Genomic DNA, 19147 nt, shown 5'->3' on the forward strand with positions numbered 1-19147 from the left:
GGCAGAGTACTCAGCACCCAATAGGTACTGATGGCTGTCTGGGAAAAGCTACCAAGGAGGCCCATTCCTTGAGGAGGTATTTTGTGGAAGTCAGAGTAGTTAAGTGCTCGTTTCACAACCCTCTGAGAGCGTGTTGCTCTCAGTACCAACTTGGTATGTTCTCTACCTTAGGAGTGTGACAGCTTCGATTTGTCACTGGGTGGCTGTGATGGGTAGAAGTAGGTAGAGTGGGCAGGCCCCTGCTGTATCTGCTGTCTCTGCTGCAGTACCGTTGGTTTATAGTTTGAACAACTTGGAAAACAGTAATTTAATCCAGGGCTTTCTGAAATGTAGGCTTTTACACGATACGTTTTATTTTTTAAGATATGTTTCAAAAAACATTGTTAGCTTTTTTTCTGGAGAGCAGATTCTTTAGATTCTGAACAAGACTTTTCTGGGCTTTGCTTGTTTTTTTTTTCTTATTTATTTATTTTTGGTTTTTTGAGACAGGATCTCACTGTGCAGTTCAGACTGGCCTTGAACACACTATGTAGTTCAGGCCGGCCTCGAACTCATGGCAATCCTTCTGCCTCAGCCTCCCAGTGCTAGGATTACAGGTGTGTGCCACCACACCCGGCTTTATTTTAAAATAACATTAGGGTAGTGTAAATCTCTTTCCTGTGTTACCACACAGTAACAAAGTCTTTCTAAAGAAAAACCAAATGACATTAAAATGCAAAGTTCCCCCATGTAATTACAGATTTGCTGAAGTGTTACTAGAATGCTTATCCCTTTTTACTAGTTTTCATTTTTATTTCTAAAATTGTGCCATCTGGTGGTTGAAATCTGCTATCATAGAATACTAACTCAGAAAAGTTTTACCTGATTTGCAGTAGACTGAATGGAGTGAATAAAATAAAACTGTATTTTTTTATATCTTAACTGATGGTACTCTGCTGCTTCCATCCTCCCAGCCTAACCCAAGGAAATGTTAAAACGACTTTGTCAGGAGCATATGTTAGCCAGATATCAAAACATCTGATTTTCAAGAGTTTCATTGGACGGGTTTGGTGTTCTTGTGTGCAGACTTGAGGTGGGTGGGGCTGGCTGGGAGAGGGAGCTGTAACTGTGACAAGTTTACCCTTCTGATGATTTATCAATGCCAGTGTAAAGGTGGGGCTGAAGTTTTGAGTTTAACTATGTACTCTTCTCCAGTTTGTAAAAGATGCTTTGACTTACAATGTTAGAATAGGCTTTTCACATTGACTGCTGGTGGGACTGAAGTTTCATATTTAATTGTTTGGATGGAATTTATCCCTCTCAGTGCAACAGGCCTGAAGTCATATCACTAATGAACGCCCACTTCCCCTTTGCTTCTGCCATGCTGCTGATGTTCATCATTATTGCACTCACTACTCCTTTGAAATAGATTTCTATATTCTTTCTTTTCTTCTCCTCCCTCCCTTCCTCCCTCCTTTGGGTTTTTAAAAAATAAATGTTGGGGATTGAATCCAGGGCTTTGCACATGCTCTGCCACTGAGCTACACTCCTGTATTCTTTCCTTTTTTTCTTTCCCTTCTTTTCCTTTTGATAGCGTCTTGCTCTGTCTTTTAGGCTAGCTTTGATCTCAGTAGCCCATGTCGACCTCGAACTCCTCCTGCCTCAGCATTCCCTAGTGCTGGGATTATGGATGTGTGCTACCATCTCTGGCTTCCTTCTGTATTCTTAGTGATAGCAAATATCTGTCCTTCAAGAGTGCATTTTATTTTTGAAAGTCACTTAAAACAATTTAATTGTGAACTCAAAATATTTGAGAAGAAACTTAACATGCAGTTCAGGAATATACTCTTAACATTCTTAATTGACATGGCCGGCCTCTTGAGCAAATTTCTACAGGTGTTGAAAGCTTCACACAGTAGCCTGATTGATTGTTGGACAGCTCCATGAAGTTGACACTTGCTTTTGTAAGTTTAGTGCTTCGGTTTTCAGTCTCTCTCTCTCTTTTTTTTTTTTGGTACCGGGGATTGAACTTGGGACCTTGCACTTGTGAGGCAGGTGACAGAACCACTGAGGTAAATCTTTGGCCTCAGTTTCCAGTCTGTCCTCAGGCAGATCACAGTGTCCTTCAGCTCAGTCTTCCCTATCACATGACTGATAATTTTGGATAGTACTTTACATGTCACACTGTACATGCTCATGTATATTGTTACAAACTCCATGAGATACAGGTTAAGAACTAATGGTGAACTAATGGTGGTTTTATTTATTTATTTATTTTTGGTACTGGGGATTGAACTCCGGACCTTGTGCTTGTGAGGCTGCAACCACTGAGCTAAATCCCCAGCCTCTAATGGTGTTTTATAGAAGAGGAGACTTAGGTCTCAGATGAGTAGCCAAAGTGATATGCTTTAAGAATAATCAAGTCTGTAACTTTTTTCCCTCAAACCTATATCTCCTTTCAAATTCATCATTCTAACTAGGCTGTTTCTTGTTTTTTAAATTTTTTTCCGTTCTCCTTTTCTTTTTTAAAGTTTTTAAAAATTAAGTTTATTGGTACATTTTAGGTGTACATAATGACCACATTCATCATCGGAAATTTGTACCTGTACATGATTTATCTTGATTTTTCTTTTTTTCCAATTCCCCTCCCTTTCCTTCAACCCCTTTTCACCTCCTTATTTACAAAAGCTTTGTTTCCATTTTTCCTTTTCTCATTTTTTTTCTTTTTCCTTTCTTTCCTCCTCCCCCCTCTCTCCTTCCCCTCCCATTTGAACATTTTCTTCCTATTTCACAGTATCTGTTTACATTTTGGTCCGTATATCCACGTTTGCTTTCTCACAGAGGAGAGTCAATGCAATATTCACACATGTGTGTCCGATTTATTTCACTTAAGGGTATAATCTCAAGGGTAAATGGATGCACCTTGAGGCTGTTTCATTTTTGTACCTCCTCAGTTGTGGACTTCTCTAAGTTAGTAAATATTCCCAGGTTAATCATTGGATTTTTGTTTAAATCTAGTGTTGGACCCATTTCCATCCTGAATCCTCAGCCTACAGCAGTGTTCAAACTATCAGTGTTCTGTATGAGCTAAGTGACACATACAATTCTGTTCTTTTTTTTCAATCTAGTCATACCCTCTACTTCTTATAATACAGGGTAATACCATGGCTTCTTTGGAACTTAGGCCTAGAATTGATGCCTGATGAACTTGTAGCCAACAGAGGTTTTTGGAGAAATAGGTTTTTTTTTCTCTCTCTCTCTGATTTTATGTCATTCACAAACTGTATGAAGACATGTCTTCTATTTGGAACATGGGAAAATTCCATCAGGGTGAGAGAGTATGTTGGGTCTTAACTCTGCTACATACGATATGATGTGGGGCTTAGTTTTCCATGAAAATATGGATAATGCGTTTTTGTTTTTTTTTTTGGTACCGGGGCTCTAACTCGGGACCTTGCGCTTTCGAGACAGGCGGCTGAATCACTGAGCTAAATCCCCGGCCCAATAATGCATCTTTTGATGACAAAAAGGTAATTCTTAGAACTCAACTGAATTTAAAAAGCTATCCATTTTATATGATTGTTACATTATAAGACTTGACTGGCACATGATAGGTGTTCAACAAATTATTTTCTAGACTATCAATATCTTCTCAGGGCTTTGAAGAAATTTTTAAAAGAAGATAGAATATATATTTTTATTTTCTTTAGTTATTAAAAATACCTTAAGTTATAGTAGTGTTCTTAGAATAGGAAGACTACTGCTGGAAGGTATTGTCACTTAAATGTGTTCTGAGAGCACAGTGCCATTATTTGATAGTTATGTTTCCTTTGTGTATTACACCCAAGGGCATAGAAGTACCTCTAAGTTTGTGCCAACATTCTGGCAAAGCCAGGTGACACAGGGTGAATGAGGAGGGAGACTATATCTAGCTAACAGGTATGGTGGAAGAAAGGAAAACGATTGGTAAAATGAGGAATTTGTTAGATAAGGATGAGTATTCAGGGCTCTTGGTTAAGTAGTGTCTTCTTACCAAGAAGGGTAAGAGAAGGAAACAGTTAAACTATTTTATTGTTTGAAATAGTCACCTAGGACAAGAAATTATTTGCCAGTTAAAATCTTAAAAAGTAGAAGGGAAAACTTGGTACCCTGGCTGGATCTAAAATAGCATATATATCTGAAGTAAGCTTTTGTTGTGGAGGGAGAAAAATGTGTATGATACATATTTATGTTTGTATACAATGTGCATGTATATATTACCTCAGCAGGCAAGTGCTTTCTCAAGTATAGGTGCTTCTTGAATTCTGGTGGAATTATGTCTAGAGAAACTCATTGTTTTAAAAAAAGTGTTTAGAGAACTGTAATTATACTCTTAGGACATCCATCGACCAAGAGAGGTTTCTTCAAAACTAGTAATAAAATGGGCTAGGGATTTAGCTCAGTGGCACTGTGCCTGCCTCACAAGAGCAAAGGTCTTGAGTTTGATCCCTGGTACCAAAAAAAAAAAAAGTAGCTAAGAACTATTTTACATATAATAAATATATTCTAACTTTAGGTTAACAGGCACCATCTTGAGAGGAGAAAAGTTTTTGTAACGAATAAATTACATTCAATAAAACAAGGTGGCTACATCTGAAATATGATATATTCTTCAATGTTTTTCTTCATATAGCACCCAAACTTCCAAACTGTTTAGAAAGTCTCTCTTAAAATATAGCTCATACTTCAAGTCATAAAGATGGTCAAGGAAAAAAATCAATTGAGGACAAAACTTACAGCTTATGTTCTTAATTCCCCATTCAATAAAATATCAATTCCCAATTTATTAAAGGTAAAGGAACTGTATATATACAACCTGTTAGTGCTGAAAATCTGACATATGTATATTTAAACATCACTTGTTCTGGTAGTATTTAAAATATTGCATCTCTGATGGCAAACCTGAAAACTATCAAGCATTTCATTTCCCTAGTTTTCATACTTCCACCCCTACTGCTACCCCTTTTTATCTTTTTTTTTTGGTACTGGGGATCGAACTCAGGACCAGGTGCTTGCAAGGCAGGAGGCAGAACCAACTGAGCTAAATCCCTAGCTCACCCCTTTTTTATCTTTAACATCCATTCATCCAACATTTTGTTTGGTTTGGTTTTGTAAATACCCTCACTTATATCCCAGCACAAAAACTGACAATATACCTTGGTGAACAAGGAAACCCCAGAACAGTCTGAGCATACAGCTTTGCTCCCAAAGTATGGCACAGGCTAAATGATAAAAAACAGTCAGTGCCTCTTATTGATGCAGTCAGAAGCTCCTGAGTCCATAACTTTGAGAATTTGCTTATGTAATCCTGAAGAAGTTTCAAGAGCTTCTTCAGATAAGGGTCAGAGAAAAAGTCTTTGATTTATAATTTTTCTATTTATTTCTGCCAAGGTGACTGAAAACCCAAAAGCCTTTTCATCAGAGAGGGTTAGCATAGATGTCAATTTCCTTTTCCTGTTTCTCTGTAGAAGATGGTGATTTCTCTGAGTGTTTTGCATGTAAAAGTTTTCTGCTAATAAATATATAACCACAGGGACATGATTTACATGTAGCAGAAACCTGTTGGTTGCCCTCGGGGCAGGACTTGGTGGCCCTCTTTACTTTCTTGGCTGGAGCTGTGGACAGGCTCCTGTCTTGGGCTCCTCCCTGCCTCCACCTGCCCCAGCCCGTCCTCATCCCCTGATAAACTTACTCCCCTTTTTTTCTTTTCTGGTGCCGGGGATTGAACCCAGTACCTTGCACTTTCGAGGCAGGTGGCGGCACCACTGAGCTAAATCCCTGGCCCTGATAAACTTACTCTTAAGTTGAAAATATTGTGTATTTGAAGGTCTGGAGATGTAGCTCAGATGTAGAGGATTTGTCTAGCAAGCCTGAGGTGCCTTGCTTGATCCTCAGCACTGCAAAAAAACCTCCCAAAGAATGTAATATACCTGATCTCCTTAACAATTGTAGCTTAGCCTAACCTACCTTAAATGTACTTAGAACACCTATATTAACCTAGAGTTGAGAAAATTATCTAACACAGCCTATTTTATAGTGAAGTGTTGAATATTTCATGCCAACACAGATTGGTGTTTTGTAGATGACGGAGTGTGAAAACATAATACCCCAAAAAGTGATGGCAGTATGAGTACACTGTAGAGCAGTGGTGGTGAACCTGTAGCATGCATGCTGCAGTGGGCACATGAACCAAGTCGCCCCAGCAGCCAAGCGTTGGATAAATGTTGTTCTTTCTAAGCTAAAACCTCAGTATTCAGGTTTAATTGCAGTGATGGCACTTGATTAAATAAGTGGGTTCTGGGTTGCAGTTTGGGCACTCGTCTCTAAAAGCTTCGCCATCACTGCTATAGAGTTTGGATTGTTTCCCCTTATGATCATGTGACTGACTGGGAGTTATTGCCCAGCCCCATAAGAGAGTATCAGTATTGTACCATATATTGCTGGTTTAGGAAAGGCTCAAAATTTGGTATATAGTTTCTGAATGTGCATTGCTTTTCACTGTTGTAAAGGCATGAAATCCTGAGTTGAACCATGTAAAGTTGGAGACCCGTCTGTATTTGCTTTACCAATTAAAGAGGTCATTTTAGTGCATTCATAAGCTTGTTTTTTGAACTGTAAGGACACAAATTTGAGGGTTGGTTGATAGAAATATACAAAAAGGTCTTGTCAAATACATTTACAAAATAAAATGCTAATGACATCTTCTAGGAGGCTAAACCAGTGTACAGAAAAAATAAGTGAGGCCAAAACCAGATAAATAATACATATGTACTATATACATATGTGTGGGTACATAATATTGGGGTAATATTAATGACTGCCATTGCCGAACTATATGACACTTTGTCATATAAAAGACTGTAGTCACTGTCAGGCAAACAAAACTTGAGTCTGCAGAAGCATGCATATTTGAAGCATGTTATTTGACTACATTTTTATTATTATAAGTATTATAAATACTTAGCTGGGTGCAACATCCTGATTTGTGATTTTTAGCTATGGTGTGAGTGTTTAGTAGGTACTGAATGAAATTGATATACTAATAGATGTTGCAACCTGAAATCATGGCTGTGTTCTAAACCCTTGGAATTACTTTTTTAGACTTTTTAATTTGTTGAAAGGATGGACAGTTTGAATTTCTCAGAACTTTTTATAAAAATAGCTTTATTGAGTCATAATTTGTATACCATGAAATTCACCCATTGTAAGTGCATTCAGTGATTTTGGTAAATTTGTAGAATTGTCTAGTCACTAATCTAATTCAGTTATAGAACATTTTCATCACCCAAAGAGGTTCCTTTGTGCCCTCAGTCCTAGCAACCAATGATTTGATTTTTGTTTCTATAAATTTGCCTTTTTAGACATTGTATATAGGTGGAATCATACAATATGTAGTTTTTTGCATCTTGCTGGTTTCATTTAACATAGGGCTTTTGAGGTTCATCAGTGTTAGACCATACATCAATAGTTCGTTCCTTTTAATTGCTAAGTATTATTCCATTATATAGATAAGCCACATTTTCTTTATGCACTTATCCATTAATGGACATTTGGATGGTTTCTAGTACTTGCTGTTATGAGTAGCTATTATAAAATGTAGCTCTGAGCATACATGTCTTTGAGTAGATTTGTATTTCATTTCTCTTGGGTGAGTTCCTAGGAGAGCAGTTGCTGAGCTGTATGGTAAGTTTGTTTTTTACCCCCTAAGCAACTGCTGAATTGTTTTCCAAAGTTTCTGTACTATTTTATATCCCCAATAGCAATGCATTAAGTCCATTTTCTCCACATCCTAACCAATGCTTGGTATTGTCTGGCTTTTTGATTACAGACGTCCTTGACATAACGATGGTTCGACTTAGGATTTTTCAACTTTGCAATGATGTGAAAGCAATGCACATTCTGTAGAAACTGTTCATCGAAGTTTTGAATTTGATCTTTTCCCTGGTTGGGATATGCGGTGCAATATTCTCTCTTGATACTGGGAAGTGGCAGCCAGCTGTAGCTCCCAGTCAGCCTTGTGATCACAAGGGTAAACTTTACAGTGTACTGTTTGCCCACACTTTTTGCATATTGGGTTCTGTGTTTTTATAACCGATCATGTCTACAAAGCGCCCACCTGTGTCTCCTGATTCTGGTGAAAAGAAGAGGAGGAAGGCAATTACTCTTGAGATGAAACTGAAAATCATTGCTCAGCATGAGGGTGGCAAACCAGTAATGGTCATCTCACGTGAGTTAGGACTTTCCCAATCCACCATCTCGACCATTCTAAAGGATAAGAAGCGAATCAGTGATGCAGTGAAATCGTCGGCATCAATTAAGTCCACTGTCATCACAAAGAAAAGAGCTGGGCCAATTGATGATATGGAAAAGTTACTGGTCAAGTGGATAGAAGAGCAGATTCAGAATCGTATACCACTTAGCCTACTGATGATCCAGGCTAAGGCAAGAAGTCTTTTCAATATGCTAAAAGAGCATGCCGATCCTACGTATACACAGATGTTTACAGCAAGTCATGGATGGTTCCAACGTTTCAAAAAGCGTCATAATTTTCATACTGTTAAGGTCACGGGCGAGGCAGCAGGTGCTGATATTGAATGTGCTGAAGCTTTTAAGGAAGAGCTGCACAGTATAATTGTAGATCAGAAATATTTACCTGAACAAATATTTAACGTTGACGAAACAAGCTTGTTCTGGAAGCGTATCCCAGAGTGCACATACATTCATCAAGAGTCCAAGGCAATACCAGGATTCAGAGACCATGTAACTCTGCTTTTGGGTGGAAATGTTGTAGGGCTCAAATTAAAGCCTTTGCTAATCTACCACTCGGAGAACCCTAGAGCCTTCAAGAATGTGAGCAAACATACACTTCCTGTTCACTATCGCCATAACAAGAAAGCCTGGATGACATCGGCATTGTTTGAAGACTGGTTTTTGAACTGTTTTATTCCACAGGTAAAAGAATATTGTAAGCAAAACAACATTGCATTTAAGATTCTTCTGATTTTAGATGATGCTCCTGGGCATCCACAACATATTGGCACCATGCATCCTGATGTAAAAGTGGTCTATTTACCGCTGAACACTACCATGCTCATTCAACCAATGGACCAAGGTGCAATAGCTGCATTCAAAGCACAATACTTACGTCAGACATTTACGCAGGCTGTCAGAGCAACTGAATCTGGCCAAACACTCCTAGAGTTTTGGAAAGGGTTTAACATTCTGAATGCTATCCAGAATATTGCTGCAGCATGGGAAGAAGTCACAGAGCAGTGCATGAACTGCATTTGGAAGAAAGTTTTGAAGACATATGGGAACACATTCAAAGGCTTTAACAAAGATCACACTGTTGATGAAATAGTAGGTAATAAGATATTAGTGGTTGGAAAACAGCTAGAATTGGACATCAATGAAGAGGATATTCATGAGATTGTCAGCATTAAGGCTGAGGAGATTTCTAATGAGGAACTGATTGAATTGCAGGAAGAAAGAAGTAAGGAAGTTGAAGCAGAGGAAGAAATTGTACCCAAGCAACTAAAAAAGTTCACAACAAAAAAACTGGCAGAGGCATTTGCTACTATCAGCAGGGGCATGAGAATGTTAGAAGAAATGGATGGCAATTATGAGAGATTTGCAAGAGCCGACAGGCAGATACAGGATGCTCTTGTTTGTTATAGAGAAATATATGATGAAAAGAAAAAACAAACTGTGTGTTCAAAACTTGATAGCATCATGAAAAACACTGTGCCTGCTAAGCCATCAACAAATGTCAATGCTCCCATGCCTTCCATCAGCTATTCTCAAGTCTCCTCAGAAGGGAGGAAAATTGATAACCCAGGAGCTGTAGCATCCACATCATCCAGGAATAAATTTTAGTTCAGTGCTTCAGCATTCTTCAGGCCAAGTGTGTTTTCAGCTGTGTGCATTAATGGTGAGTACCCATACAACCATTCTTTCTCACTTTCAGTATAGTATTCCATAAAATACATGTGATAATCAGCACTTCATCATAAAATAAGCTTGTGTCTGATGATTTTGCCCAATAGTAGGCTAATATAAGTTTTCTTAGCACATTTAAGGCAGATAGGCTAGGATCTGATGTTCAGAGGATTAGGTATATTGAGTATACTTTTAACTTATATAATAGGTTCACCTGAACGTAACTCCACCATTGAAGAGCGTTTGAGTCACTATTCTGGTTGGTATGGTGATATCTCACTGTAATTTTAATTTGCATTTTCCTAAAGACTAATAGTGTTACACTGCTTTTCATTACTTATTAGCTATTCCTGTATCTTTGGTAAAATGTCAGTTCAAATCTTTTGCCGTTTTTTTTGTGTCTGTTTTACAAATTGAATTATTTGTTGTCTTACTTTCTCACTGCTAGCATTAAATACCCAACACCTACAAGTTATAGAAGGAAATGTTTATTTTAGTTCACAGCTTGTAGAGGTTTCAGTCCATAGTTGGCTGGCTTCCAGGCAGGATGGCATAGCAGAGGGGGATTGCAGAGGAGAAACGGTCCATGGCAGACAGACAGGAAGCAGCGGCACTCAAGGGAGTAGGAGGGATCTATGTATGTATGTATGTATGTATGTAGGTGTGTATGTGTGTATCTCTGCCATGCCCACAGTGACCCACCTCTTCACACCAGGCTTCACCTCCCGGCATCACACCCAGCTATAAACCCATCAGTGGACTAATCCAGTACCACACACCCATAATCCACCCATCTCCTAAAAGCCCCACCTGTGAGCACATGTGGTTGTGGGGAGACACAGGCCATGACATTTGTCTTACTGAATTGTAAGCATTCTTTGTATATTTTAAATAGAAGTCTATAATCTTTTATTATATGTGATTTGTAGATATCTTCTAGTCCAGTGGTGTCAAACCTATGACATGCATGATAAGACAAAAGATGTTAACATATGAATTGTTTTTTTCTAAACTAAAATTCCAGGTTTAATTCGGGTTTAATTGCAGTGTTGGCACTTTGTGATAAATAAGTGGGTTTGGGTTGCAGTTTGGGCAGTCGTCTAAAAGGTTCGCCATCATTGTTTTAGTCTATGCCTTTCCTGTTTTTGTTGTTATTTATATTAATCGATTTTACTTTCTAGAACAGTGTAAGGTTCATAGCAAAGTTGAGCAGAAAGTAGAGAGATTCCATACCCCCTTCTTTCATTCATGCACAACTGTCAACATTCTGACCCAGAGTGGTGCATGTATTAGAGTTGATGATATTTTTTTTTTTACAAATAATTTTATTGGTACATTTTAGGTATACAGCATAATGACATTCGTCATTGGAAATTTGCACCTTTACATAATCTCTCTTGGTTCTTATTTTTTCCCCATTTCCCTGACCTCCCTACAACCCTTCCAACCCTCCCTATTTACAAAGACTTTGTTTTCATTTTTTCATTTTCTCATATTAATTCCATTCCCATACCCCTCGTATTTTCCCTTCCCCTTTGCCCCTTTTCTTCCTATTTCACATTATCTATTATACCTTTTAGTCCTTATTTACACTTTCAGTTTCTCACACTAGAGAAAGTATTCAGTATTTACACGTGTGTCCTGTTTATTTCACTTAAGAGTATGGCCTCAACGTGCATACATTTAGCTATAAATGTCTCTACTTTCTCATTTTTTATGGCTGAGTAGTACTCCATTTTATTAAAAAAACACATTTTCTTTATCCAGTTTCCAGTTGATGGGCATTTGGGCTGTTTCCAAGTTTTAGCTATTACAAACTGTGCTGCTCTGAACATGGGTGCATATATATCACTAAAGTATAATTCTTTTAATTCTTTGAGGAAGATACCCAGCAGCTGGGTCAAATAGCTGGGTCAAATGGGACTTCCAGTCCTAGTTCTTTGAGGTAGCTGCATACTGATTTCTACAGTGGTTGCACCATCCTGCACTCCCACCAGCAGCGGAGCAGGGTTCCTCTTTCCCCACAGCCCCGCCAGCATTTGTTACTGGTTGATTTCTTGATAGCAGCTATTCTTTCTGGAGTGAGGTGGAATCTCAGCATTGTTTTCATTTGCATCTCTTGAATGATCAGTGATGTTGAACATTTTTTCATTTGTTTATTTGCTGTTTCTACTTCTTTGTCTGAGAAATGTCTGTTCATAGGAAAAGATTTTATGAACAAAACCTCAGTTGCCTGTGAACTAGCACAAATGATTCACAAGTGGGATCTCTTCTTCTTAAAAAGCTTCTGGGGCTGGGGATTTAGCTCAGTGGTTTTGCCGCCTGCTGCACAAGCTCAAGGACCTGAGTTCGATCCCCGGTACCAAAAAAAAAAAAAAAAGCTTCTGCAGAGCAAGAGAAACCAGCAACAGTGTGAAGAGACAACCCACAGCGTGGGAAAAATTTTCATCTGCTGTTCCTCAAAGGTCTACTATCTAGAATCTATAAAGAACTTAACAAAATCAGACCTCCCAAATTTAAAGACCCGATCCAAAAATGAGCATCTGAAATGAATAGTTGATGATAGTGATACATCATTATCACCCAAAATGTGACTGACTTTTCTTAATGGTGTTTTTTGTTTGTTTGTTTGTTTTTGGTACTGGGGATTGAACTCGGGACCTTGTGCTTGTGCGGCAGGCACCAGAACCACTGAGCGAAATCCCCGGCCCTAATGGTGTTTTTTAAAGTGTAAAAAAATTTTAATTTTGGTGAGATACCAGTTTTAAAGATCATGTTTTCAGTGTATTTAAGAACTCTTTGGCTAAGGTCATGACTTTTCCTGTTTCCTTCCTTCCCTTCATCCTTCCATCTTCCCTTTCTCTTTTTCCTTCTTTTTGGAATTATAGTAAAATACACATAGTGTGAAGTTTATCAAATTAACCAGTTTTAGCATTCAGTACATTGGAATTAAACACATAATATTGTGCATTCATCCCTATCTTTGATTTTTTTTTTTTGAGACAGGGTCTCATTGTATAGTTCAGGCTGATCTTGAACTTACTAGGTAGCTCAGGGTGGCCTTGGACTCGAATTGATCCTTCCAAGGGCTGGGATTACAGGTGTGTGCCACCATGCCCAGCTTTAAAAACAAATTAAAAAAAATGTTTTTGAAGTTACATTTCTCCCTCCCTCCCTCCCTCCCTCTCTCCCTCTCTCTCTCTCCCTCCCTCTCCCCTCATTTATTCTGCAGAGCTGGAGATCAAACCCAGGGCCTCACTTGTGCTAGGCAAGCCCTCTACCACTGAGCTATATCCCTAGCTCCCATCAATACTGTATCTTATAAAGCCGAAACTCTGTGCCCATTAAACAGTAACTTCGTTCTTTCCTGTCTAGCTCTTGGCAACCATCATTCTACTTTTTGTATCTATGATTTTGACTACTGTAGGTACTGTACCTCATGAGTGTCACTACAGCATTTGTCTTTTTGTGATTGGCTCATTTGATTCACTATAGTGTCTTCACGGTTATCATGTTGTAGCATATGTTAGATTTCCTTTCCTTTTTAAGGCTTAATATTATGTCGTATGTGAATACCACAGTGTGCTTATCCATTCATATCAACATGGTTTCTTGGGTTGCTTGTTTTAGCTGTTAGGAATAATGTACTATGCATGTGGGTCTGTCACTGTCTCTTCAAGACCCTGCTTTTGGTTCTTTTGGGAATTGGAATTGCTGGATCACATGGTAATTCTGCTTTTAGGTTCTGACTAATCACCATACCATTTTCCACAGTGGCTGTACCATTTTACCTTACCACCAGTAGTTCACAAGGGTTCCAATTATTCCAAATTCTAACACTTTTTTTTCTTTTTAAATAGAAGCCACCTTAATGAGCGTGAGGTAGTTCCTGTGTTTCCTTTTTTGGGAATTTTAAAAAAGATTGATGCAATTAATCCATTATTTCTTTTGGTAATCTTTCCTGACCTAGAATAGTTTTTTAAAAAAGTAATAGCTGAATAATATTATATAATATAGCACACACCTTCAAATAGTGTTTTTGCTTTGACCTTGGTTGCTACATTTCTACTTTGTGAATGAACCAATTACCTATATTTAATCTCAAGCATTTTAGCTTCCTGTTTTCAGTGTAATAGTTTTATGGATGTATCTGCTAAATTTGAAAAAACAATTGCACATCTGCTTCTTGTTTCACTTTATTGTTTAACCAGGGTTTCTCAGCCAAATGTTAAAAAGAAATCATTTGGTATTAATTCACACTTATGTGAGACTGGCTAATACTCACTTAGCCCTCTCAGAAGAATATACATTTTAAAAGAATTTATTCATTTCTCTTAATTGGTAGAATTTCCTCTGAACAAAATGAGTGGTGATCAGTTTAAGGAATATGAGGGAAATATTTGAAGCCAGGCTTAGTAATACAAGCAAGTGGCTTCTGCTTGAGCACTTATTTCCAGGATGAGCTTTCTTGAAGAGTCTGCTTTTTTACCTTCTGGATTGGCAGGTTCAATGTACACTGCTAAATTGCTGAATTACTGGATAAAGAAGCTAAAGCTCAAGTTTAATAATTTGCCTAAGGTCACACAGCTAGTTAATGGTTAACATTCTTTTCTGTTAAAGGTCATTGCAAGTTCTTACTAAAAAATGTTTTTTTAGATGGCATCCATGAATCTGTTCCTGTGCATTCAAGACATTGTTGTATTCACAGGTTGCACTGCTGTGATCTGTTACCTCCTGAAGATGCATCCTGACTTGTCTCTACACCTGCACACAGAAGAATGCAACATCTTGATTAACTTGCTTAAGGAATGTCACAAAAATGTAAGAGTTCAGAAAAATGACCATAAAGCACAAACGAAACCTAGGTTCATCACTGATGTTAAATGTTATCTTTATTAATGGAAGGGAATGACAGTGTCTTAGCGATGGGTCTGAGCTTAATAAAGATTAGCAATTGATGTATGTGGTTTTCTTTCCTCCCCAGAAACTACCTTCTTTTATGATTGGTAAAAGTCAAGCATGATTGTTAGGGAACTTTTGAAATGTAAATACTAGTTGAAATCCATGTTCTTGCAATAAAATGCTTTCCCTTTCTTAATGATAGTGTCCTAGAACAATTATGTTTAGCTCTGACTCTTCTGATCCTAATGGGATTATTTTAAGATTATCTGCTCTTTGATAGCCACCATTCTGGTGATGGTAATTAAAACATTTTATATAATTACATGGTACCTAGATTTAATTTATGATTAGCCTAATCTGATGGATTTACCTAATTGTTACTTGAGTGGAAGCAAAATTTCACAGTTAAAATAAAAATTTAAAAAGCCCATATTTGGAATTCATTTAATCAAGCTGATATTTTTATGATGTTCAGTATTTAGCTTTTTGAAAACATATTTGACTCATGGCACAGTTGTTGTAAGCATTTGTGTTTTACTTTAGCTTTTTTTCCTCCTGCATTGGGGATTGGATCCAGCATATTCATACTGAGTTACTTCTCTAGCCCTTTTAAACAGTTTTTCAATTTTAGTGCTGGATGTGTAATCTCAGCACTTGGAAGGCTGAGGCAGGAGGATTGTCTTGAGTTTGAGGCCAACGTGGGCTACCTAGTGAGTTCAAAGCTTGCCTAAGCTACATAGCGAAGCCCTATTTCAAAAAAAAAAAAAAAAAAGCAAAAACAAACAAAACATTAAAAATTTTTTGGGGGGGACAGGGTCTTGCTAAGTTGCCCAGACTGGGCTCAGACTTTCCATTCTCCTCTACTTCTGCTTCCCAGAGTGCTGGCTTAACAGTCATGCACTGTCATGCCCAGCTACTGTCGCTTTGCGTGGTACATTAGTTATTTTCCTCATGATACTCAAAATGTGGATATATAAACTTTAATAATAGTAAGTTCCAATTAAATGAGTAAGATTCTGATACCAAGAGTAACATAAATAATACTTATAACCTGAAGTCAGATGTTTTTATTGGTTAGAGAATGTTGTTAGAAAGTTGTTCATGGGCCGGGGATTTAGCTCAGTGGTTCTGGTGCCTGCCTCACAAGCGCAAGGTCCCAAGTTTGATCCCTGGTACAAAAAAAAAAAAAAAGAAAGTTCTTCATAAGAATGGACAGCTTTTTGACAACTTTGTATTTTAGACAGACTCTTCATCATACATTTAGATCGAGTTGAGAGTTGTTCCACACTCTCCCTTTACTGACTCAACTGAGCAATGAACCAGACCATGTAAGTGTAACAACAACTTCAGGTTTTCTTTAAAGTAAAAATAAAAAGTACTTACTTTTTAGAGGATAGAAACTGATTGTATTGACTTAGCAATATTTCAGCTCTGCATAGTAAGTTATAGGCAGAGACAGAAAAGGAGAGAAGAGTCAGCTAATAGAGGCCCCATGGAGAGAAAAGGACTTTGTAGAATAACATTTCAGTTTTGTCATTGAGGATTTTGCCAGTGCAACCCTTTAGAAGTATGTTGTGGTTTTCATAGTACTAGACATAAATAAGAATATCATCTTTTCAAGATTATTTCCTAGGATGGGCTGGGGATTTAGCTCAATTGGGCCGCCACCTGCCTTGCAAGTGGAAGGTCCTGAGTTTGATCCCTGGTACCCCCTCAAAAAAAAGATTATTTCCTAGGTTAATCAAATGAAAGGTCAGAGTTTTTTTAAATGAAAGGCCTTGCTTTTTTTTGTGTGGTGCTGGAAATTGAACCTAAGGCATTTACATTGAGTTATATCCCCAGCCCTTTTAAATTTTGAGGCTGTGCCTTGCTAAGTTACCAACGTGAGGCCTGAATTGGTCCTCCAGCTTCAGATTCCCAGAGTGCTGGGGTTACAGGCATGTCTCACCATGCATGGCTTCAGTCCTGAGTTTAAACATTCTTTTTATATGTTATATGTATATTGCCTTTTGTTCCATGCCTATTTTAAAATTGAAATCAAATTAAAATTTCTGTTTTTACCTTTTCAAAAGGATTTCTTGTAATAAAGATGGCATCTCAAATTACTGGAACTAAAGATGGCAGAATCCAGAAATAAAATTTATGTACAGTAATATGCAGCTTTTTAAGTGTACAGTTTAATGAGTTTTGACAAACATGAGAACCCCCTAAAACCCTTGTCACAGGTGAGATATAAAACATGTCTCTCAGATCAGAGTTCCCTGTACTCCTTCACAGCCAGTCCCTGTTCCTCACCTCTGACCCTGCTAACTCCTGAACTACTTTTTCTCAATGTAGATTAGTTTTGATGTTGTAGAATCTTTATGAATGTGCTCTACAATGTATATTCTTGTGTATGGCTCCATGTTTTTGAGACTAAGATGTGCTGTTGGCTGTGTCATTAGTTCATTTTTATTCTTGAGTAGTAGTCGCTGTATGAATATACTATTTATTTGCCTTTTGATGAACACTTAGGTTGTTTGTAGTTATGCTGTTTTGAATAAAGCTATGATGAATGTTTGTGTAAAGTATTTGTATGGACATCTTTTTATTTCTTATGTAAATACCTAGGACTGGAATGACTAGCTTTTATGGTAAGTAAGCATTTAACTTTATAAGAAACTGCCCAGCTGTTTTCTATTCTGTACTATTTTATTTTATTTTTTTAATTTTTAATTTTTTTTGGTTCTTTGAGACATGGTATCACTATGTAGTTTAGACTGGCCTTGAACTCATAGCATTCATGCCGCTTCAGCCTCCTGATTGCTGGGATTACTGGCGTGCACCACCATGCCAAGCTTATTCTGTATTATTTTATATTTCTACCAGCTCCTTAGTCTTAGCAGCACTTGATATTAAAACTAATTTAACTTTTAGTCTATGAGTACACGGTAGTGTTTCTTTTTGGTTTTAAATTGTCTTTGGTTGATGGCTAATGATTTTGAGCATTTTATTTATGCGGTACTGGAGTTTCAACCCAGAGCCTTCACATTGAACATACCACTCCCAACTCCCTTTTAAAAATTTTTTAAGATAGGATCTTGCTAAGTTGCCAATGCTGGGCTTGAATTTACAATTCTCTTAACCTCAGCCAACCTCCCAGAGTGCTGGAATTACAGGTGTGAGCCACCATACCTGGCTGGTTTCGAGCATCTTTTCATGTGCTTATTGGCCATTCATATAAACTATTTTGCTCATATTTAAGAATTGGGTCGCGTATGTTATGATCAAGTTGTAAGAATTCATCATTTGGCATATAAGTTTGCTGTTGAAAAGTTTATTGTGAATATTTTCTTCTAGTCTGTGGCATCCTTTTTCATTTTCTTAAGAATGTGTTTAAAAGAGCAGTTTACAAGTTTGAAGAAGTAATGTTTATCCTTTATGGTTTGTTATTTTTTATGTTCTAGGATTTTTGATTTTTTATATTCAGTAGTCACAAAGATTTTTCTCCTGTGTTTTCTGCTAGTGTTTCTAGTTTTATCTTTTACATTTAGATTTTTGAGTCATTTCAAGTTAATTTTTTTAAAAAATTCTTTTTAGGGCCCGGGGATTTAGCTCAGTGGTTCCGGCACCTGCCTCGCAAGCGCAAGGTCCTGAGTTCGATCCCTGGTACCAAAAAAAAATACTACTGATTTTTGGGCTGGGGATTTAGCTCAGTGGTTCTGGTGCTTGCCTCGCAAGTGCAAGGTCCAGAGTTTGATCCCCGGTACCAAAAAAAAAGAAAAAAATTCTTTTTAGGTATACAATACATTTATCATTGGGTGCTTGTACCTGTACATGATGTATCTTGGTTCTTATTTTTTCCCCATTCCCTGTGCTCCCTCCCCTCCACCCTTTCCCCCCTCCACCCTTCCCTATTTACGTAGACTTTGTTTCCAGTTTTTCCTTGTCTCATAATTTTTCCTTTCTCTTCTTTCCTTTCCCCTTCCCCTCCCACTTTCCCTGCCCCTTTGCACCTTTTCTTCCTATTTCAAATTATCAATTATTCGTTTTAATCATTTTAGTCCTTATTTACTTTCAGTTTCTCACACTAGAGAAACTTTGGTATTTACACATGTGTGTCCTATTTATTTCACTTAAGAGTAAGGCCTCAGTATGCATCCATTTAGCTATAAATGACTCTAGTTTCTCGTTCTTTATGGCTGAGTAGTATTCCATTTTATACAAAAATCCACATCTTTATCCAGTTTCCAGTTGATGGGCACCTGGGCTGTTTCCAAGCTTTAGCTATTACGAACTGTGCTGCTAT

General features: G+C 37.7%; 2 protein-coding genes and 1 pseudogene across 4 annotated transcripts in view; 2 read left to right on the forward strand and 1 right to left on the reverse strand.

The window, feature by feature from the left end:
- Cmc2 (C-X9-C motif containing 2) overlaps positions 1-19147 on the forward strand; it is a 38376-nt gene that overhangs the window by 1414 nt on the left and 17815 nt on the right. For 2 of the 3 annotated variants that reach the window (XM_004842805.2, XM_004842804.4), the window contains exon 2: positions 14666-14778. In XM_004842805.2, coding sequence (XP_004842862.1) covers positions 14698-14778 — 81 coding nt within the window. In that variant the 5' untranslated portion in view covers positions 14666-14697. Of the gene's footprint in view, positions 1-7846; positions 9950-14665; positions 14779-19147 lie in introns of all 3 variants that reach the window. The other variant, XM_087209864.1, reaches the window with a different exon arrangement.
- LOC110348754 (UPF0547 protein C16orf87 pseudogene) lies at positions 5327-5694 on the reverse strand (annotated as a pseudogene).
- On the forward strand, positions 8116-9894 carry Tigd1 (tigger transposable element derived 1). Its single transcript, XM_087190141.1, has one exon. The coding sequence runs from the start codon at positions 8116-8118 to the stop codon at positions 9892-9894; it is 1779 nt and encodes a 592-aa protein (XP_087046267.1).

This window comes from Heterocephalus glaber, unplaced genomic scaffold (assembly GCF_053883595.1).
Source record: "Heterocephalus glaber isolate CG9 unplaced genomic scaffold, H.glaber_assembly_v1.0 deba00000071, whole genome shotgun sequence".
NCBI lineage: Eukaryota > Metazoa > Chordata > Mammalia > Rodentia > Bathyergidae > Heterocephalus > Heterocephalus glaber.